The 23,803-nt window shown below is 33.1% G+C and overlaps 1 protein-coding gene across 2 annotated transcripts in view; it reads right to left on the bottom strand.

Annotated features, from left to right (window-relative positions):
- Nucleotides 1-23,803, bottom strand: part of LOC115877890 (ATP-dependent RNA helicase dbp2-like) — a 28,292-nt gene that overhangs the window by 3,525 nt on the left and 964 nt on the right. Inside the window, exons 2-6 of one of the 2 annotated variants that reach the window (XR_004049423.1) lie at nt 20,562-21,127; nt 17,056-17,701; nt 14,943-15,181; nt 10,336-10,731; nt 3,594-3,731 (exon numbers count right to left, since the gene is read on the bottom strand). Coding sequence is in view for 1 of the 2 variants with exons in the window: in XM_030894241.1 (XP_030750101.1) it covers nt 3,553-3,731; nt 14,943-15,181; nt 17,056-17,701; nt 20,562-21,127 (1,630 nt within the window). In the remaining variant the exon portion in view is untranslated. Of the gene's footprint in view, nt 1-3,552; nt 3,732-10,335; nt 10,732-14,942; nt 15,182-17,055; nt 17,702-20,561; nt 21,128-23,803 lie in introns of those variants that run through there. The other variant, XM_030894241.1, reaches the window with a different exon arrangement.

Consider the following 23,803-nt stretch of genomic DNA (forward strand, 5'->3'; position numbering starts at 1 on the left):
CGTGGTCTGGATTTTAACGTGTAAGACAGTGATGTAGACAGCCTAAATGAAAAATCAAATGTATCACAGAATATACTAACGAAAAAGAAGCCCAAGTTCCTTGCAATAAATCGGTTCCATTTTCGTAACGCCATCTCTCGACATAGCTGACATTATAGGTTAGCCAAAGGGGTGCGGGGCCGGGGGAATTTTAAAATACACTTTTTTATTTTAATTATTTTTATTCGCTATTTGCAATTTTATTTTTAAAACATATTATGTGAAACAATCACATAATATGTCTTAAAAATAAAATTACAAACGGAAACAAAAGGAATTAAATAATCTGAAAATCTACAAAGTTTATTGATAAAAAAGTTAGGCTATGCAAATTGATAAGTATATTAAGTATAACCTCTTTGGTATAACATTGTTAAACAAACATTAACAAATCATAACATAGAAACAATCATAGAACTAAAAAAAGTACTATTACATAAAAACAGGTGATACAATACTTCAAAATTAATTTTAACATAATATCAAAACCGAAAAATCAAACTGCAAACACAACCACACTTATCACAACAGAAATTAACACACACTTCCGCGGCAAATGTCCAAGAAAGACTGATCATTCTGATTGGTCAACTAATCCAATTTTATTTGGCACAATTCCGACACCCAATTGAATAAAATAAAAAAACATCTAAGTGGGCTCTAATATGTGCTTAAATGATAAACGGATCTGGTCATCGAAACGTCGTGGTCTGGATTTTAACGTGTAAGACAGTGATGTAGACAGCCTAAATGAAAAATCAAATGTATTAAAGAGAAAAAAGTTAGGTTGATACATTTCTTCTATGCAGTATTGCCAGATTTTGCTCAAAATTTCAAACCGCACAAGTAAGTAGGTGTTTACGAAAAATGTTGTATCTAGGGTTGGAACTTTATTTTTCACAATTAGTTGCTCATTTTACTACAGCTGTAATAGATTCTTAAACAACTGTTTGACAGAAATGAGCATTATTGAATAACTTAGATATATTATCTTCGTTTATTATTTTATTTCTTTTAACTGGCAACACTGTATGCCGCTTTTATTTTAACTCTCTGTCTGTCAACTGGTCGTATATATTTATCTGTTATGTTATATGCATTAAAATACAGACCACGGAGATAAAGTGAGCAGGGCTTATATAAGGAAATCAATAAAATTTGGCGTGTAGGTTATCAAGATATTTGTCGAATGCCACGTCTACTTTCTTTACTTTGGCTTTTGACAAGTGTTTCAAATGACCGATTTTTCAATTCAATGTTAGATACAATACATAAACAGATATTTTTTATATTGTAATCGCAAAACATTTTCCGATACACGTCATCATTCATATCGACATTGACACTAAAGTCTATAAACCTGACTAAATGAAATTTTGACAAAATGTTTAAATTTGATGTACAATTTAAGATACCGAGCAGCTCTTCATTTTACTTTATAGAGCAAATGATTGTAACCGATGTCTTATTTAGATTGAAGCTGCAAAAATTAGTTTAAACCGAATATTATTATCGCTATGTTGGTCACATTGCGCCGTGTTCAGCAATGTTGTCCTTTATTATTTGACAATTATCCTAGTGTCAGTCATTATTTTGTATAATATCGTGTTGAATTTTTGTAATTCTCGTTTTTTTGTCTATTTTCGTAGTCTTTTTCTTAGAAATTGCACTTTTAAGCACAAACAATTCTTTTAAGAATTTTTTTTTGTTTTGTATTGCATTTCTTCAAATTGTGTATTGAAAATATGCCGAAGCATTTAAACAGTCAAAGCAAAGAGCTTGTAGCTTCCCTGTTTTTTTAACTATTTTGAACGAGAACGTGAATTAGACTGCAGTCAAAAAAGTAAGTTTGATTGATAAGCACATTATACCACTTTCAAAGCTAGTTTTTATTAAATTCTGTGATTATTAGTTTGTGCATTAATAGCACCCTCTTACTTGTTAGTACCACTTATGGCGTTATAAGATGCACATCAATAAATAAATAGCCCATAATAACGCTTATAATAATCTTCATAATGGACTAGTTTTTGCCAATATGCAATAAATAAAATAAGCTATAAAACAAATAAGTCAATTAATCACTAAAATATTAGTTATTAAATTAAAAATAAAACGTAAACTCTATATAAAATGATATAATAAATACGTTCTTTGTCAATATTAAATTAAGATTCATCTCATAAATCCATCACAATCTGGCAGCGCTGTCGCCATCGCTTGTCACTCAAAGTTGATCCCGTTAGCATTATAACTTTGTCTATGATTATTACACAAATTCTAATTAATTAAAGTTATTATCAAAAAAAGAACACTCAGAATAAAATTGAAAATGACAAGATTAGAAAAAAATAATAAAATCTAAAATATCAGATGCTGCAAAGAAAAATGCCATGACAACTGGCAACATCTACCATGACTATCAACATAAATCTTTTTTATTGGCCAATTTGTTTATTTGGTGCGACAGTGTGCTGTCTTCTTTTAACCAGGACAAAGATTAGAACAAAAAGGAAAAATGGCGCTCTAAGTTTCAAACTACAGGCAGTCCTCGTACTTACGACAGGCAGGTTAGGTTCTTCAAAATAGCGCCTTAAGTCGAATCTTATTTCGTTAGGTACTTTTGTAAGATAAAAATACGATAAAACAGATAAAGAGATGTGGGTTTGTATATATTAATATTATTGTATTTTTAAATAATGGAGGTATGAGAACTAGTGTATTGTAATGTAGTTAAACTTATAATAATACAAGAAACAAAAAAAACGAAAAAAAAAACAAAAATATAAAAATGTATTTTTTTTATGAAAAACAAATTAGGGCGAGTATTTTTACAGTCCCGGCTTTTTCATTATCTAATCAAAAAAGTATTTTTAACTATCCATATAATAGTAAATATAATACATATACTAATATGGCAACTACAGAAATACCAGAGAGTAAAGTAGACATATTTAGAAAGTATATATTTATTTTTTTTTTGGTTGGAACTTTTATTGTGGGTATCGTCAAAAGTCGTAATAGTTGCTAATTAAGCAATGATCAACACTGTCGCGCTTTTTCATTATCAGAATCTGTCAACCCTGCTTGTATGTTGCTAAAATTTTATTGCTTATGTCCAAACTTCTTTTAAAATTTGGATCGTTCTTTTCAAAAAATGACGTAACTCGAAACAGTGGGACGTAACTTTGAGGAATAGTGACAAAAATTTGTTCGACTAACTCGAAAGGACGTAACACGAAACGACGTAAATCGAGGACTGCCTGTAATTTTTATTTATTAGAAATTTAATTTGGAATAGTTTAAAAGTCTTTGATTTCTCTATAACTACCTGCTACCTACTTTATTTAGATGGTTTTACAATTATTCTTAATGTTTTTTCGGAAATTTAAAATTTACTTTTTTAATAGTTTCCACTTCTCTCTCTCATAAGGCCACCTCTTACAATAATAAAATTCAAGAAAATGACAGGGTATAGGATAATAATATTATCAGATAAACAGTTTTACGTACTTGATTGGCTTCCTTCAGCACAGACACCAAATCTTTAGCCTGTCGGAAATTGTTAGGCGTAAAGAAAGCGTAAGACGTTCCTGTTGTGTCAGATCGGCCCGTTCTTCCTATCCTGTGGATGTAGTCCTCGGAAGAATTGGGATAGTCGTAGTTTATAACGTACCTTATTCCGTCTACGTCTATATTGGAAGAAAAATAACAGTAATATTGGTGAATGATGGACGCGATTGCTATGATTATGCCAGAGAACGAATCAAAGTCGAAAAGTTATAAAAGTTCTTTAGACTCATCACAAAATGAAAACAATATTTTGTTCCAGTAGTTGGCGAATGAATCAAACATTTCATTTACTTAAAAAATAATAATACAGTAGAACTCCACTAAATCGGACACACCAGTAGTTCGGCGTCTCTATCAAACGGACAATTTTGTTCCGGATGCTAACAAAATTCAACGGTAAATGAATGAATGTCCACATTTTTCTTGGACTGTGGACGCTTAGATTTGATGCAGTATGTGTTTTTTCTTTGTAGTACAGGATATTGCTAAAACATAGAGCCAACTAAACGACACTTGCTAAAGAAATGCAAGATTGGATTGCATTGACAAAGGATACGTAACATTTCTGTTTCATATGTAACATTCCATTTTTTGCTGTTCTGAAATTTAATATTTCAGATATAAAAAAATCAGACATACCAAGAACAAAAAAATTATATCTACCAAGAACAAATAAATGAAAAGGGAAAAAAATTGTCTCTGATTTGACTGAAGAATATAATAAGGCAGACAAATTGAAGAGAAAATACTAAGCATTGGAAACAAAGGAAACAAATGACGACTTAAGTGAAACAGAGTATAACAACCGTAGTAACAACGTTGTGTTGAGAATAAAACTTAGCAATGCTGTAAAATCTTTATCAAAAAGTATTTAATGGGTAGAAAATAGCGATGTTTCTATGCAAGACATTTTGCTTTTAAAAGGAGTTAAAGAGAAGGCTATTAAGGCAGCTAAATCGATAAGTATGTATGCATATAAAAATAGCGGAACATACACGCAAGGGATTTTTAAAATATTTGCTCCGCTTTGTTAATACCTGTGCGTTAGTGGACTATACTCTGTTTTTTTTCTCAGGTAAGATTTCGACAGACGATGACAGAAAAAAAGCAGATGACGTCCCATACACATCTATTTGCTTTACTAAAAAAAGTTTCTAATATTTTTTAAGTTAACTATGGCTGGGTTTAAATATGAATCCGTCATGCGTCGTCTCTTGTTCTTATTAACCAATTTTATTGGTTTATTTCAAAAATGACAGATCATATTTCAATTTTATTGGTTTGACGGAACAATGAACGACAAACGGACGCCGATGCGTATGAACTCGCCTTTAGATTTTTGGGGCTTGTCAAAATCTTCCTAAATTATAGGTTATAATTTTGTGTCAACTTATGTCAAATACCCAGCGTTTTAGAAGATGATGTATTTTGATTCGTGTTATTACGTGTGTTTTGTCTTTTGTCAAGTGGAGGAAAAATCGAGGAAAAATTAACTGTAGACACAGAGCACAGTTAATGGTTAATACTCGCTGCCCAGGTGGAAAGTCTTATACACCAATAAAGTTACCATTAATAAAATTTGTATACCATCTCGTCGTAGATAAGTGCATCTCGTATATGGTACAAGTATCGTACTAGAACTAGACATATACTAAAAACTGGAGCAGCTGTAAAATATCGACATCACACGATAGGTAAATAATGGATTTTAAGATATTACTGCAGAAAAATAATGTCAAAAGGTACTGGTTTAAAAAAATTAAGATTAAATTAATTAATCACCTTTAAGGTATAAAATTTGGTTAAAAAGTGTTATTATTAATAAAATAGTTTGTTTTATTTATTCCTGTGGAATATTACAAATTTGTATTTGTACAGGGTGAGTCAACGACAGAGTAAAGTCCATTATCTCATTTGTTTCGAGGTTTACAAAAAAATATTAAATATAAAAGTTATAGGGACGGTTAAGATACACATTTTATAATTATTATAGAGTATACAGGGTGCTTCAAAAAAGTGTGGCGAATATAACATATGTTTTTTTAAATGCAACACCCTATTTTTTATTTTATTTTTAAATTCTGCGTAAAATTCCATAACTTTTTTATATATAATGTTATATACCTAAAATTAATAGTTTTTGTAATATTTGAATTTGTTTAAACAAATGTTAGATTGCAGTGTGATAAAGAATTGTCAGTGGTGCCCTTGTTTCTGAAGTTGGACAACTAAAATTTGGTAGGAGAATTTTATAGAGATATAGAAAAAGACCTATGTAAAGATATTTTAGTTAGATGCTACAGGATGTTCAAAATATATTTATGAATTTCAACTACTTAAAATTAAGAAATTTCAATTTTTTTAAATGGTACACCCTATATATTATCATTTTTTCTGATAGATTTTACAAAATTCTACAACTTTTATTAAGTATGTCATATGCCTATTTTTAATAGTTTGCGATTTATTCCAATTTTTTCGATTTTTACCCATATTTTTAATACAACTACGCTATAACATCATGGTTGCCATGACAAACAGTAATAATTATCAAAATTTCATGTTTGTTAAGCAAGTTAAGAATAAAATTTGAATTGGATGTACTTAAACAGCCGTTAAACGGTAGCCTACTAAAATGCCGTTAATAGATATTGTGACGTCGTTCATGTCGGCGGAAAGTAATGCCTAGCCATAAGCATATTGCAAGAGCACCTGTGGCTCCGTGGCTGAGGCTATCGGTTCGTGAGCGAATGGTCCGGGGTTCAAATCTCACGCTGACCAACACTTTTTTATATTTATTTTTGCTTATAGCGTGATCTTATTGCATTGGTTTCACTCTTTTTGGTTGGATTGGTTTAGTTATTTGGCGGGTTGGTTAGCGTGGTTATTTGGAGGGTGTTAATTCATTGGTTAGTTGGTTATTTGGTGGGGTTGGTTGGTTTTTACTAATTTTTATTTGTTTTTTAAATTTTTTTATCAGTGTCGAGGTTAGTTGCGTTGGTTAAGTTGGTTATTTGGTGGGTGGATAGCTTTGGTTAGTCCTTATATAATTCCTATATTTCATAAAGCCGTCAAGTGCGTCACATCAACAACGTCATACCTATTAACGGCATTTTAGTAAGCTACCGTTTAACGGCAGTTTAAGTACAGCCATTTGAATTTTAGTTTAACTTGTAATAAGTACAAATGGTACAAATAATAGTTACAGATTTTCCTTAAATGAATTAGTCAATGTGATATACACGAACAAGCCAAGAAAAACATATTTTTTGGTTCAGTACTATATATTATATAGTACTTTGCTAAGTAACTATAAGAACAGATGTAGATTATCTAGAAAACATATTCAGTGTGTAATGGGACGGTTTCGCGGCAGTAGTATAATATTGGCTTTACGAAATGAATTATAAACCAGAATTGCTCTACGAACTGCTAATGTAACTAAAAAAAATAATTTATGTTGAAGAAAATTCCTATATCGGTAATCTAGTATTACCCTAATCTATTCCCGATGGAAAATCCCCCCCAAGTGTCATCATTCATAATATAGAAATACACCAAGAAATTCAGGACTGCGATTTTAGTTTATTTGAGCAGTAAAGTTAATTAATTATAACTAATACCAGCAATTGTAACTAATTATTAAGCTACTTGTTAAAGTTAAGTAATAAATAGTTTTGTTTTGTCATGGCAACTATGATTTTATAGCGTAATTGTAATAAAAATATGGATAAAAATAGAATAAATTTGAATAAATCGCAAACTATTAAAAATAGGTATATGACATACTTAAGAAAATTTGATAATCAGCAAACCAAATCAGAAAAAATGACAATATATAGGGTGATTTAAAAAATTTGAGATTTTTTAATTTTAAGTAGGTAGTTGAAATTCATAAATATATTTTGAACACCCTGTATTATTTAACTATAATATCTTTACATATATCTTTTTTTACATTTTTACATCTCTACAAAATTCTCCTACCAAATTTTGGTTCTCCAACTTCAGAAACAATGGCACCACTGACAATTTTTTACCACACTGCAATTTAGCATTTGTTTTAACAAATTGAAATATTGCAAAAACTATTAATTTTAGGTATATAACATTATATATAAAAAAGTTATGTAATTTTACGCAAAATCTAAAAATAAAATAAAAAATAGGGTGTTGCATTTAAAAATCATATGTTATATTCGCCACACTTTTTTGAAGCACCTTGTATACTCTATAATATTTTTAAATTTGTATATCTTAACCTTCCCTATAACTTTTATATTTAATTTTTTTTTGTAAACCTCGAAACAAATGAGATAATGGACTTTACTCTATCGTTGACTCACCCTGTACATAAGTTATATTGATAAATATAATAATAAATTCTGGAAGTTTCTTGTAGCTTGGTAAGAAATAGTTCTTTTTATATTTTTTTGGTATGTGGTGTTTTTGTTCTTGTTTGTTTGTTTTATATTAACACATACCGTTTTTTAATATAACTAATAACTAAATTTTTAATAATAATTTAATAATAAAATAACTCGATTACATTTTTTCAGTTTTATACAGTTTTTTTCACAATATTTTGAAGTAATCACTTGTCACTCAAATTTTGTATATATGATATTAATTTCCTGCTATGCGTTCCAATTGTACCATCTTATTTCTTTGTAAAATAAAATAAACTATAGTAAACGCCACGAATGTTTGGGAGTGATTTATCGCTTGATGAAATTAGAATCGACACGCGCGCTATCATTTTAACTGTCAAAGTCTTGTCAAAACATATATTTGGTTATAAATATAAAATGGAATGCCCCATTGGTCGCACTGCAAGCACAACAATGGACTGACGCACAAAAACGAATCAATCAAAGAAACGCGATATAGTATCGTACTTTAAAAACGTAAATTTTTACCGCAGACGTAGGTTTTTAAAGGCCCGGTCTAATCATCTGCCTGCGCTCCTCCTACTTATTCTAAAATGTTAGCGTGATTGACAAAGACGATACTATATCGCGTTTCTTTGATTGATTCGTTTTGTGCGTCAGTCCATTGGTGTGCTTGCAGTGCGACCAATGGGGCATTCCATTTATATTTATAACCAAATATATGTTTTGACAAGACTTTGACAGTTAAAACAACAAATTACAACAGATTATATATTGATTATTATATGACTTGAAACACCACGGCACTGGAATTAAGTTTTATGTGACCTTGAACAGATTAGTTCACATGGTAGCGACCGATGAATCACTCCCAAACATTCGTGGCGTTTACTATACTTTGAAATTAAAATAACAGACACATCTATCACTGTCAAGAATCTTGTCGTTGGACAGACTATACCACGGAGAAATATCAGATATGTGGCAGTGCCGGTTATTGTGAGTTCTAACCTGATGAAAGAGCAGATATGCGCGTTTATTACCAAAATAAACTTTGAACAACCGGATATAGAATGTCATATCTAGACTGCGGGACCGATCGCTTAAAAATTCCTTGGATGTATGGGCGGCTAATGTCATCGATCGACATTTCAAAGTCAACTGGAAGCCGTCTTCCCCGACATACCGTATAGTATTCCCAAAGTCAGTTTGACTGGCTTGGGGCTCTTAAATCGGCACTGTCTTTGTGGGCATAGTACAAACAACTTTAGAGTCCCAAACCAGTCCAAGTGACTTTCGAAATACTTTACTTGTCGCATCTCAAGCGTTAAAATCTAGTATGCGATAATCTAGTTGGTAAAATGATGGCTCCTTGATATGAAACAAAGGAGGATGTGATGCAGAGAAGACTGTGTATAGCACGCAATTCGATGACTGACCAAACTCAATAAAATATGGAAAGATTCAGCCATTTCAATTAGCAACAAACTCAGACTACTAAGAATCCTAATTTTCCCCATTGCCGCTTATGACTCAGAGACCTGGAAGACATTGACGTTGGCAATGAGGCGTAAAATCAATGCTTATGAAATTTGGTGTTATAGACGGATGCTGCGAATACCGTACAAACATTTCAATTCTCGAACAACTGAATATCGAGAGAATCTAGACTATCAATATCAATAAATCATATTTAAGATATTTTGGCCACATATCCAGGAACACCAATGGCCTAGAAAAACTAATTGTGGAAGGAAAAGTGAACGGGAAACGTCCTAGCAGGAGATTTCCAAACCGTTGAGTGGACCAAATGAAGACGATAATAGGTCATAGTCTGGACGAGGCCAGTACTGCTGCGCAAGACAGAACAACATGGAGAGACACAATAAATGCGATATTATAATGCCACCATACTCTTATAGAGTAATAGGAAGGAGGAGTTGGTAAAAAAGTGGAACAATATGTCACAAATAATTTTTGACCATAAGCTTCTTAAATTTTAAAGCAAATTAGTTAATGTTTGAGATTATTTTTGAATGTTGCCCTCTAAGAGAGAAACAATGCACTTTTGTATAAAGGTTATATCCTAAATTATGTCCAATTAATTTATTTTGATATCAAAAATTCGTAGTAGTTCTATGTCCACTGAATATTGGGACACTGTACACTGTATTATCTGAATATTTATAAATGAGATTATATCGCAATAAAATGAATAATTCATTAGCCAACCGCCTGTAAATTAGCGAGTATGTTAGTAAGGAACCTTTACGAACACAAACACAATGGAATAGAAAAAAAGCAAATAATAAAAATAAAAACAAATACTAACCCTTGGTGCTCTGGCCGTTGAGCAGCTTCGATTTTTTCGTTTTTTGTTACATCTATAGTAGCACTAAATCGATTTAAAGATTGTGTTGCTGCTGCAGTGGTCTCGCTTCTCGCAGCCCGGCCACTGCAGGACCGACAGGTTGACATTAGCGAGTGCGGTTCCTTCAGCGTGGACAACCGTTACAAGGATTATGCCAACAATTTGATGCGGCCAAACATCAAAAAGGTGCCCATCGGTCTCCCGGATCGGACAGCCAGCCAGAGACACCCGCAAGACCGGTGTCCTTTTTATTTAGAACACAACTTAATGGCGTATTCATTGGCACTCTGTTTGTTTAGGTTAAGATTTTTAGTCATTTTATTGCCAGTGCCGAATACGCCGAGCCTGCTTGTGCCTCTGAAACAGAAAAAAGGATGCCCAGACTGATTAAGGGTGTTTGAGAGGATATATTTATACATTTTATGCGCCTTTTACAAATTACTAATCGCTTTTAATATCGTGACGTACACGTTGAGGTTATATGCTTTCTTTCCAACGATTATTTAACTAGAGTGGTCTGAGAAGTTTCCAACAACTACTTGAAGGTGATAGCACAAAACAAGTATTTTGACAAGTACCAAAGTAAAATGCCAAACACTTACGTATACAGGCTGTCCCAGGCTGAGCGTGCATTAGAAGTTTCTAGAGAACTATAACATCTAGCTCGGAGATTTTTTGCACATCATAGTTTCACAATGAGATCTATCAATTAAAAATATTTTCAATATGGCGGCACTTCCGGAAATACCGGAAGTTGACAGCAACTTTCTTATTTTAAATAGGTGCCCCCATTTTTTATTAGATACTTAAATTCTCTGTAAAATTTTATGAATTTTGATATCAAACACTCTATACCGAACATTGACCGTTTTTGAGAAAAAAAATATTTAAAATTTTTGAACGAAAAAAACCTGCCTGTCAAAAATATGTGTATAACCTAAACGTCAAATTTAGTGACTACCACATCCACTGTGCCATAAAGAGAAAACATGTGGCTATCTATTAACAAAAATTAAATTGTTCGAATGTCACATAATAATGGCCGCAGCTGTCAGAGAATTAAGAGATTAAAAAATTATCATAAATCATTTTTTTCAAATGGAAAACCCCTTTTTTATTTCACTGCTGAAAAGGCTCTTCAATTCATTACTTTTTGACTATACATGTTCCTGTACCTAAAATAAACCGTTTTTAAGTTATTTAAGATTAGTTTTAGAGCGTATATTTTTCTTGATTTTAACCAGTAGCCTATGACTTTAAACGTCAAGTGATGTAAAACAATAGATCTGGTCATGTTATATTGTGACGTTTTGTTCAAAAAGCAGCATCATTTCCGAGTCAACTTTGCGCTTTTTTTCGATCATACGCAATATTATTAATAATATCAAGTATTATGTAATGTAATAACATTAAAAAGCAAAAATACGATATATATTATTATAAATGCACTTTTTAAACTCTTAAGCAAGCAGTATTTATAATATAGAAAATTCAAATAATTCGTTTTCTGACAGATGGAAATAAATTGTCTAACCGTCTGACACACAATGTCAAAGGAAGCTAAATAAAATCAAGAAAAATATACGTTTTCAAATTAAATCTCAAATAACTTAAAAACGATGTTTTAGGTATAGGAACATGTATAGTCAAAAAGAGTAACGAATTGAAAAACCTTTTCATTAGTGAAATAAAAAGTGTTATGTATGGTATCCATTTTAAAAAAATGATTTATGATAGTTTTTTAATCGCTCAATTCCATGACAGCTACCGCCATTATTATATGACATTTGAACAATTTAATTTTTGAAATAAATAGCCACATGTCTTCTCTTTGTCACAGTGGCTGTGGTAATCACTAAATTTGTCTTTTAGGCTATACAATTTTTTTTGACAGATAGTTTTTTTCGTCCAAAAATTTTAATTTTTTTTCCTCAAAAACGGTTCTTAGGTATAGAGTGTTTAATATGAAAATTCATAAAATGTTACATAGAATTTAAGTATGTAATAAAAAAGGGGGCACCCATTTAAAATAAGAAAGTTGCTGTCCACTTCCGGTACTTCCGGAAGTGCTACCATATTGAAAATATTTTTAATCGATAGATCTCGTTATGAAATAATGATGTGCAAAAAATCTCCGGTCTAGATATTGTAGTTCTCTAGAAACTTCTAATGCACGCTCAGCCTGGGACACCCTGTATAATAGTCCCAAAACATTTTCCGCTGCACGTCATCAATCATATCGACATTCACACTAAAGTTTATAAACTTGACTAAATAAGATTTTTTGAAAAAATATTTAAATTTGTTGTATAATTTAAGATATCGAGCAGCTCTTTATTTTACTTTATAGCAAATGATTTAACAGATATTTTATTTAGATTAAAGCTGCAAAAATTAGTTTAAACCGAATTTTATTGTCGCTATGGTGGTCACATTGCGCCGTGTTCAGCAATGTGGTCCTGTATTATTTGACAGTTATCCTAGTGTTAGTCATTATTTTGTATAATATCGTGTTGTTGAATCTTTGTGAGTAATTCTGTTTTTTTGCCTATTTTTATAGTTTTTCTTAAATTTGAACTTTTAAGCACAAAAAGTTCTTTTAAGAACTAAAAAATAATTTTTGGATTGTATCAAATAAAAGTAAAGGACATTCCAGCGAAAAAGTGTACACTAGTTTGAAAAGTTCTGCAAATAATAAACGTAAAAATAACTTGGGGACTAATTTGCACTAATCATTTGGAAATGTAAAATATTCAAGCATGACTGTGGATGGAAGAATTGCTCAATTATCCATCTTACCCGCCGGATGCAGATCCAGGAAAAAAAAATGTTCAATAAAGAAAGTAATTATAATTTTGCACAGAAAAATTTGCTAAACAGTGCTACTTGAAGGCTACCGATATAGAAAGACTCAATATAGAAAAGAAATCAGTATCTTTTCTGTCCCAGAAACTTCTCAGAACACCATATTGTGTTGGATGATAAAATAACGTCGTTTGAATGAATCAGTTTGTTTAAAATTGTCTAAAACATCTTCGTTATCCGTACTGTCATTTAATTAAAATCCATATTTTTATTTACTATAGTTAAAAACAGTTTTTGTTCTTAAGTCTCTATTTTGATGTTCTCCAGCACTGCAGCTTCTGTTAATGTATGTATGTTAAATATCTCTTTTAAAAAAGAATGAATTGGTAAAACAGACAAGTTTTACATGGTAAAAATTAAGTAAGATTGTATTTTTGAAGTGAAACTTCTTTACGCGCACTGGGAGTAAAAATTCAAGGCCGTGACACGACAAGCGACACGACAGGCGAGAGGAGAAGTGGAAAGGACAGCCTACGGCTTAGACAAAATCATTCGATTTAAATGAAATTTACTATGTCGATAGATTGGACCAAGGCCAACTTGACCGTGTACGACACGTGTTACTGTGGCAGTTAGTTCTGACGTAAGAAACGTCAAAAGTTGATGTCGTCCGATCGCGACCAAATTTGGTTAGTAGGATATGTGAGAGACGATGCACACGGTCCCACCCTGCAAAGTTAGATGCAACGTTTCGTTTATATCTTTATCAGGGTGGGACTAAGGATTTGATATTGAAGAAAAATGTGGGTCAATTTCTGCATAATTGGGGACGGGCTACTGGATGACACCCTCGACGTTTCGAACCGATGCTACTAAATGAAATCATCAGGATTTTTCTTAATGGGTCGATTGGAACCAAACTCGGTACGTGGATAGAGGTACCCGAATGGAGTCCTCAAACGGATACACGGCCATTTTATTAAACATATTTTACAAATTTTCTGAAAGTGAATCAAATTATTTATTAATTTTAAATTTAATTATTTTTCAACATTTCAAACGTATCCTTCAAATCCTTCAATTTAATAGCTGTTAGTAAGAAGTTTCACTTCAAATATGCGCACATAGAGCACACATTTTTTTTTCTTAAAAGACAATACAGTAAATTAGAAATGTGTGAAAATAGAGAAATATTTTGTAACAACTTCATAATTCAAATTTCATAATTTTAGCTGTCATAAGTTGTAACAATATGTGAAGTTCTGAGTACATTTATTTCCCAAGGATTGGAATAAAAAGTACGTTTTACAAGTAATTCATAGTGGCCAACTTTCCAACACTTTATAACAATTTCCCTCAACCATGATTTCCTTATATGTATTTTTTCTTCAACTGTTCCCAAGTTACAGCTGATATCTTCTATTACTGGACCACCCTGTAGACTAGTGCAAAAAGTTGTACAATAAGAAATTGTATTTCTTGAATATCCAAAGTAAAAATTAATGTTCTGATCTTAATTTGCAACAGCACTGGAAAATATATGTCATAAATTGATACACAAAAGCTTGTTTTTACGATAAACTCGATTTTCATCTAATCAAAATAACTAACTTTTAAAAGGAATGAAGTTAGAACGCTAGTTTTTTATATGTTGTACTCAAACCTACGGAGAGACAAAACAAACCAGTCTGGTAGATCCTGGAATGCTACTATAGTGCCGAAGTAGATCGTCGAGTATGTTTAAAAAGCGTGGTTGTTCATACCTAGACCTCGAGCTGCCACATCCGTGGCAACGAGGATAGTTGATTTTCCTGTTCTGAAATCCTTGAGAACAAAGTCACGTTCTTGCTGGCTCTTGTCCCCGTGCATGCACAACGCGGGCCAACCGTAACGCTGGATGTTACGAGTGATCAGCTCCACCTTTCTCTTGGTTTCTACGAAAATTATTATTTTGGCGCCCGCCTCGGAATTATTGCCGATTTCCTGCAGCAATTGGTTGAGTCTGAAACCGAAATAAATAATTAATTTAGCTATTTAGCACGTGTCCGCTCAACCGCCAAGAGAAAAAAACCAGTATGATCATATTTTCATATTAAACAGTGTTTAATAAACACCCTATACACTATACCCGAAATGTTTCATGAAATATTTCTGAAAATATTTGTGTTTTTTTGGGAAACTTTTCGTAAAGCATTTCTCGAAATACTTTCAGAAGTAAACTCAATGCTGTTCTTATGTTGCGGAGAAGCTTGGCTTGTAAGCGGTGATAATTTTTTTTGTTACTGGAATTGTCTCAGTTTCGAAAAATTTTTTTTAAAAAGCGTCTATAATCTTCGTACTACTTTGCAAAGTAATCAAAGTCAACCTCTATAGTGGCTTTAGAAAAATAGGTAAATATGGAGTATGATTAAATATCATTAGTTTGCACTGATATGGAAAATCAAAAACAGTGCATTTATAAAACAGTTACCGATGGTAGATTATGTTGACTATTCCTCTAAGGTTGCACAAGAATATTTAGTTTTAATCATTGTCTAATATTATTAATTCCCATATAGTAAAAAATATATTTCCAAAACTTAAAATCGTAAAACTGCAGGGCAACAGTGACTAACTGTTCTGGCGGTCTGCCTTTTATCGGCTTATCTACGGTGTTAAACTGTTTAGAAAATCGTCTAATTATTTTTTATTCTTGAATGGATTTATATTAAACCATGTTGGATACTAACAAAAGTATCGTTTACAGCTTTCTCTTAAAAACAATAAGAGAACAACTTTTTTAAAATGTCCGTGGACCAAACTTTTGTTGCCATCAGGTCAATCAATCATTTTCCCAATTAGCTTGACCATATTGATGATGTTACCAATATTACTCATCAAGCAATACTACTGTTATATTAATCCATTAAGGCCGCGTAAGTACACATTACATATACAATTTTAAATATTAATTCAGTAGATTAAGTGTGAAAAGTTTTGTTCTTAAATATCTACTTTACATATTATAAACGTGTTCAAATATTAATTTTCTGGAATATAATATCAACATATAAAACGAGATGTAATTAAAGAAATATCGTAAAAACAGATATTTTAGAAGCATCTAGGTTTACTTATTTGAAAAAAAAGTCCTTTGCCTCGGGTATAGATACCGACACGTTTTGGAAACAGTTCGAAACAAAACGAAATTGAACGTCAACAGGAAACGCCAAAAAATCCTCCCGCACCCTTCTCCGCAACATCACGAGTAGTTATAGGCAAAAAGGCGTTGCCTACCCCAGGCAATATCATACAATCTGGTTTTTTATATCACTACATTACAACTTATTACTAATCCAACAAATACTCGCATTAAGCATCTTTTATAAAAAATTTATTCTAGAGATTACATAAGATATATTAAAATAATTTTCGACAACTGCGTTATTGCGCAATTCCCACATAAAATTTCCAATAAAGTTCAAATATGATTTAGGCAAAGGGGGATTAATTTAATTTGTATTGTCTCCATTGGGATGGTAAAGGTTGCGCGCCTTGTCAAATGTCTAAACGGGAAATAGTTTCGTGAGAAGAACTATAACTTGGCATATCATTAAAATGTATGAACTAATTGAATGTAAGGTTATGTCTATTAAAAATAACGCTTATTCAATTAGATCAATTTCCTTTAGCACAATTCCCACACCTAATCAAACAATCTTTCATTTGATTAAGCTCTAATATGTGCAAATATGAATATTATCTAAAAAATATTCAACATCCAAAAAATACACATCTTGGACTTCTTTAATCATCGTTCTTTGTGAATGATAAAATTAGATGAATGAAATAAATATGTCTAAAATAAAGAGCTAGATATTCAAAACGAAAACTTACTTGAACTCCTTTTCGTGTTCCTGACACACGTCGACAATCTGAAGAATGTTATGGTTAGCAGACAGCTGCATCGACCCGATATTAATAGTCACGAAGTTATTCATGAAATCCGACGCCAGCTTCCTCACTTCCTTTGGCCACGTCGCCGACCACATCAGCGTCTGCCTGTCCGGCCTGATCTGCTCAATAATCTTTCTGATCTGAGGCTCGAAACCCATGTCCAACATCCGATCGGCTTCGTCCAGAACCAAATAGGTGCACCTGGCAAGGTTTGTAGTTCCCTTCTGAAGGAAATCAATCAACCTGCCCGGAGTGGCGATGCAAATCTCCACGCCCTTTTCCAGATCCCATTTTTGGGGATTTTTTGGAGCTCCGCCGAAGATGCAGGTGTTGCGCGTGTAGGAGGACCGGCCGAAATCGGTGGCCACTTGCTGAATTTGCTGAGCCAGCTCTCTGGTGGGGGCCAGGATGAGCGCGATGGGGCCATCGCCGGGACTGAGACGAGGTTGGTTATTGATGTGCACGATGGCAGGGAGGATGTAGGCTAGTGTTTTTCCCGATCCGGTTTGAGCTATTCCAACTAGGTCGCGACCGCTCAGAGCGATTGGCCAGCCTTGCGCTTGGATTGGAGTAGGAGCATCATAACCTAAGAAATTAAAAAATATGCAATCAGAACGAATAATAAGTAATACGTTCACGTTTAGAGAATGCATTAAAATCTGTCCAATGAGACATGATAGTGACAGTTGTGTCTGTCATTTTAATTCAGACAAATTGAGTTTTTTATTATAGTCAGACTATACCATAATAGCAGCATGTATAAAATTTTTATTTTTTAATTGTTCTTTACAGATAATAAAATTAAGATAATCAAAAAATGTTTACCGGGTCGGCATCTCTGGCTTTGGGTGCCGATTTTCGTGTGTACAAAGTAAATGTCAATACGATCAGTACAGTAAGAGGTACTGAATAAAGAAATAAGAGCAAGTATTTTCCCAAGGGCATGAAATACAGCGCCAGAAGTATTATTTATATCAGCGTCGGATTAAGTGGTTATGTAATAAATAATATATTCGCATTTTTCTCTCTCCAACTTACAAGGTCGCCATAGCGATTCACTCCTACACATGTAAATACCGACCCAAGACTTCTGTTGCCAATATGGTATATAAAGTAGTATTATATTTTTATATAATTTTCAATTTTTATTTATTCAAATCTATTCCGAATTTAGGAAATCAATATAATGTCTGGCCTAATTGAAACTAAGGTTAATCCAATAGAAATAACTGCTATTCAATTAAGTCAATTTTCTATGGCACAATTCCGACACCTAATCAAACAATATTACATTTGATTAAGCTCTAATATGTGCAAATCCAGTATTACATTAATATGATATTGTAACTGCAGTGGAGACTCGCTAATCTGAAACCCCGTAATCCGGATCTCCCTGTAATCCAGACAAAAAATGAAATATTGCACTTTAACATTAGGTACCTTGAAGTGGTGGGAAAAATCGGATGAATTCAGTCCTCGAGTATTGATCCTCGAGGATTCCAATAATCGGATGATCATCCGAGGAATCCTCGGTCATAAAATTTTCTCTGTATAATCTGATCGAAACCTGAATAATACTCGCCGCTGGGTGTGAGTGATTTTGCTTGCTGTTTTTAACACACTGTTGCCATGTACTTCAATGACTTAAATAATATTGTAATAAAAATAAATACTAATTATTTTAAACACTTTTTTAATCATTTTTAATATGTTCGTGTATAATTTCATGTGGGAAATAAAATTTTCATAGGTTTTGCTTTAAATTGTGCTGCTTTTATTTCTTTAACTCCGACTTTGAGGCTAATCTGGCAACCTTTCAGCACACTTTCAGGCCAAATGAAACCAAGTAATCCTAGGAAATACGTGCGGCTTTTTAAAAAGGGCTCGTTATTTATTGTTTATTTGTCGGCGGTCGGTCATTGAGATAAAAAAAATATTTTGTTTTACTTTTTAATAGCGTAGTTTCACCGAAAATAAACTGTAGTACCTAGAATTTTTTTAGAATTTAGAATGAGTGGGAGGGGGGTTAATCACTTCGACCTTACAGATCCATTGTGTCCCCCTTTCTTGAATCATAACTCATCATACAGTCCCAGGGCTTTGACAAAAGCCAGTATCTGGGACGGTTCTATAGAGGGTAGTTCTCCATCTCCAATATCAGTCGTACCAAAATTCATGGCACGAATGGTTGTCGTCTCGGCGCACTCAGTGATGAGGTGTACTGGTGTTTCCCCATCTTCCCCACAGAATCTGCATTCGCCGTTTCTTCTTAGTTTCAATCTACTGAGGTGTTCATTGAGGAGACAGTGTCCTGTTAAAAACCCCGTGACAATCCGAAGATTGTTCTTACTCAGACCCAGGAAGATCTGTGATTTTTCTTGATCATAAGCCCTCAGAAACTTCTTCGAGTGTCCTAGACCATTGCAAGATTTCCATTCCAGGTTGCGGATGGAATCTTCCAAGTTCTTGAGTTCCGCCTTGAGTTGGTTACCACTTGGACTGTAGTACCTAATAAATTGTAGTAGTATTGTGTTATTGTGCATATTTTAAGTTTTTGTGTGACACAATATCCAGTTTTAAAATTGAATTTACCAACTGTATTGTTTGGCACAGCTTAACAAATAATCGAAAAAAAATTGTTATCTAATGATGATTGTTTCTGATTTTCAACCTCTCTCTCTCTCTTGTAAACCCTCATAATAGAAAAATATTAACTAATAAAATTTTACTTCAGGCCTTAAGGCTTACAACGAGTCAGCTGTCGCTTTTTAAACAGTTTTTTTTTAAAACTGTTTAAAAAAAAATTAAATAAAATATACAGCAATATTGTTATTGTTCTTGTTGGCAAATTCCGCAAATCATTCACTTTATATCTACGTTCCATCACACTATATTTCGATTACACTTTCATTAGAATATAGTCTCCCAGCGTACAACTACAAGCAAAAATTACATGGTATTTTCTTATTGAGAATATTTATATACATATACATATATCGTCCCCTATCATACGTGCTGGCGTCACTCGCACTTAATAAATTTGTGTGAAAGTAAAAAAAAGAGTAAAAAAAGAGGGAAGAAAATAAAAAATTACCTGTATTAAACTTGTAATTTTTGTAAGATACATCGAATCCAAATACTTTCACGGCCTTGATAGATACAGTTACAGCACTTCATGATAAAAGTTGTGCCTGTAGGCAACTCTCAAATGGAGTAACTCATTTTTTCGATTTTTCAGTTACGACTTTACATGAGATAGGGGACACTATATTCATAATTATTTTTCATTTTTGTAGGAATAATATGTTTGACAGCTTAAATGGTCATTTTTTTATGTTTGATCCGAATCAGCGAGTCTCCACTGTATATCAAAAATATTTTTAATAATGTTAGAATTGGAGACAATAAGAAAAATACATCACATACAAATAAAACAATTGTCTCACCTTGATTTCTTACTTCCTGCATGACGTAGTCCGGAAAGCAGGCTTCATCGAAATTTTGAATCGGATTTGGAACGTCCCCGTCCACGGTGATCTCTTTGGCTTGGCGGTACGCGTCCACTTCGTAAGGGGATCGACTGCTTACAGCAGGGTGAGGCACGTAGAAGTCCTTCTTTATAGGGCGTAGCGAGTTCATATCCCATTGGGGCTTGCGTAATCCGCGACCTGGGCCGCCCCCGCCTCCTCCTCGGCCCCCAAATCTTCCACCGCCGCCCGATCCACCTCCGCCGCTTCGAAAACCACCGCCCCCGCCACCTCCACCGCTACGGAATCCGCCACCGCCTCCTCCGGAGTTACGGAATCCACCGCCTCCCCCACCTCCGCCGTTACGGAACCCACCGCCACCGCTACCGCCTCCTCCTCCACCGCCGCTACGGAATCCTCCGCTTCCTCCTCCCCCTCCTCCGCTTCTTGGGCCGCCAAAACCACGACCTCCGCCGCCACCTCCGCCCCCGGAGAAGCTTTCGCGACTGCCTCGGAATCCGCCACCACCTTGACCTCCGTAAGACCTTCAAATGAAATTAAATATAGAAATAATTTCTATCTTCAGAACTGACTGGGAGTAGAGAGGGACTTGGAAACTGGTATTTTTATTTAAAAAAAATATTGCTAACAAAATTAAATAAAAAGCTCTATAAAGAGTGCTCCGAATTGTACTCGGATATCTTGGACAGCATAGGGTGAATATGCCAGTTGTCGGACAAACACCAGTGGTCGGAAAAACGTACCTATTTATTGGAAAATAAGTAGAGATGAGCAAGAATGGACTAATGGAAGCATGGTTTTATGAACTGCGTTGGTATCGTTTAAATTAAAATAAAAATAATAAATTATATATATTACCTATTTTTTTATTAAGTATTATTACTATTGATTAATATTACTATTTGGCCAACCTAAAACAATTCCAAATAAAAAAATAATGGTACCTATTTAAGATAATTACAAAAAAACGAATTTTAAAAAGTTTTAACATCCTGTAACTCTAAAACTATGCATTTCCATACCCATTTTTATAGGAACTTTTTTTCATATAAAATCGACAAGATATCAAGAGACAACTTTTAATCGGCATTAAACTGCTTACACTATTTCGCTAACAAGAGAAAAAAGTCAGTGGCGTACATTTTTTAGAAAAATATTCCAGTAATAACCCATATCGTCGGTGAAATGTGATAAACTGCTAACTCCATTATTCCTAATTTTACAGGAGAGCAAAAAAACCGTACAAAAAAATATGTACACATCTAGGAAGCATTTTCATGCGTTAATATGATAAAGAGATAAGAATTGTATTTGCTGGGGAACAATATAACTCAATATTTCGTGTTACATCATTTTTTTTTCAGACAATATGGAGATAGCAGATATTCGTCTTGGAGGAATAAGAAATAAAAATATACTTCTGGAGATAGCAACCTTTAGTGTTTGAAATTTTGAAAATGGAATTGAATATTACCCAAACAGATTTAGAAATAATCAATTAAATTTAAAAAATATGATATTCATAACCATATATCGTCGGTCTAGAAGCAAAACATACAAGTCCAAAAACAAATAAATTTTTAATGCATTTTTAAAGAACTGAAGTAGCAGCATTTTGGACTTAATGAATATGAAAATAATTTAAAAATTAAACTTATAATTCTTATAAGATATGGTAGAATCCTTCCATGCTTATCCTAATTTTTATACAACGGTAGTAGACGGAGCTTGGAAAACAGTGCGTGATTTTATTAAATTTTTATTACTTTTCTCCTTATTTTTTTAATTTTTATAAAAATTATGTATCATTTACGTGGAAAAACGTTGAAAAAAATCAAACTGATTAGGTATTATGGAAATTCTTGTACAAGTAAGTAATGGTTATTTAAACTATTTATAGCACGCCGACGAATTGCTCGTATATAGAGAATTTCCTTTTTCCCCTTACCCTTTACGGATACCCCGTATTTACAGAACGAATCGACGCAGGGTCGGACTGATCATATTATATATATATATATAACTATTAGGGGTGCCCCAGGTCTTCGCGGGCCCCCTTTATAGTTCATTATTTATTCTTAACAATATTTGCTTTTGCATTGCATTATGGCATTTGCATTGCATTGGTTTGCCTTGCATTAGGTTAGTTCCCTGATTTCTATACAGGGTGAGTCTTAAATAAGTGCAAATATTTTCAGGGCTGGTAAATCTCATTAAAAGAAACATAATATTTTCTCTTTACCTTTTTTTCAAATAAATCCAAAACAAACGAGTTACTTCACTTTTAAAATTTCCAATGTTTTGCTATAATTTTGAGAATCATTGGATTTTCTTTCTTGTAAATTTAATCTACTACCTATGTTGCCATATTACAAAGTATGTTTTTATACTAAAAATTAAAAAAGAATTCAAATTTAAAAAAAAAATTCGCGCAAAAAACCTCATAATCGTGTTTCTTGGGTCGAAATATACTACCCCTAAAAATATTTGTACTTATTTAAGACTCACCCTGTATATAATAGGAAAAAATTAACCAAAACGTAAGGCGAAAAAATACGCAAAATAAATCCACACGGGCTCCTCCTTACATTGCCACCCGGGCCCCTTTGGCCTAGCGCGTCCCTGGATCGACATACTGTACTAAAGGAACATACGAATAAGAATCCGTGTGTTTGCTTTATCGTGATCGTAACGGAAATTACGGAGATAGCAGCATTTCGGTGGCTATTTCAGATCACTGGGAGTTAGCAGATATTATTGAGTTAAAATAACAAACTTTCTTTAATGGGAAAAAATGTATTTGCTTTCCTTACTTATAGAGTATTTTTTTCTCTTTCTAATGGTATAAAAAAACTTATTAACGTAAAAAATGGAGTTAGCAGGTTATCACGTTTCACTGACGATATGCACGTCACTGGTGAATATGTCGACACATTTTTAGCATTCAAATAACTATGTCGCATTAATAGTAACTTTTACACTGAAAATTTCATTTGAAACGCTAGAAGTACTTGGAGGAAAATTATAATAAATCGAAAAATTATTAAGATTTTAACACCGTATAGCTACGAAACAAAGCAAAACCGGACCTATGTCCATATGAAAAATAAATCTTATTTTTATGTGAGGAATCTCCCCACGAGAGATGGCACATGTTTTTTGAAACACCCTGTATATTCTATTCTAGAAGTTATGAAGAA

This window comes from Sitophilus oryzae, unplaced genomic scaffold (genome assembly GCF_002938485.1).
Source record: "Sitophilus oryzae breed Bouriz unplaced genomic scaffold, Soryzae_2.0 scaffold_1499_pilon_pilon, whole genome shotgun sequence".
In the NCBI taxonomy this organism is placed as follows: Eukaryota; Metazoa; Arthropoda; class Insecta; order Coleoptera; family Curculionidae; genus Sitophilus; species Sitophilus oryzae.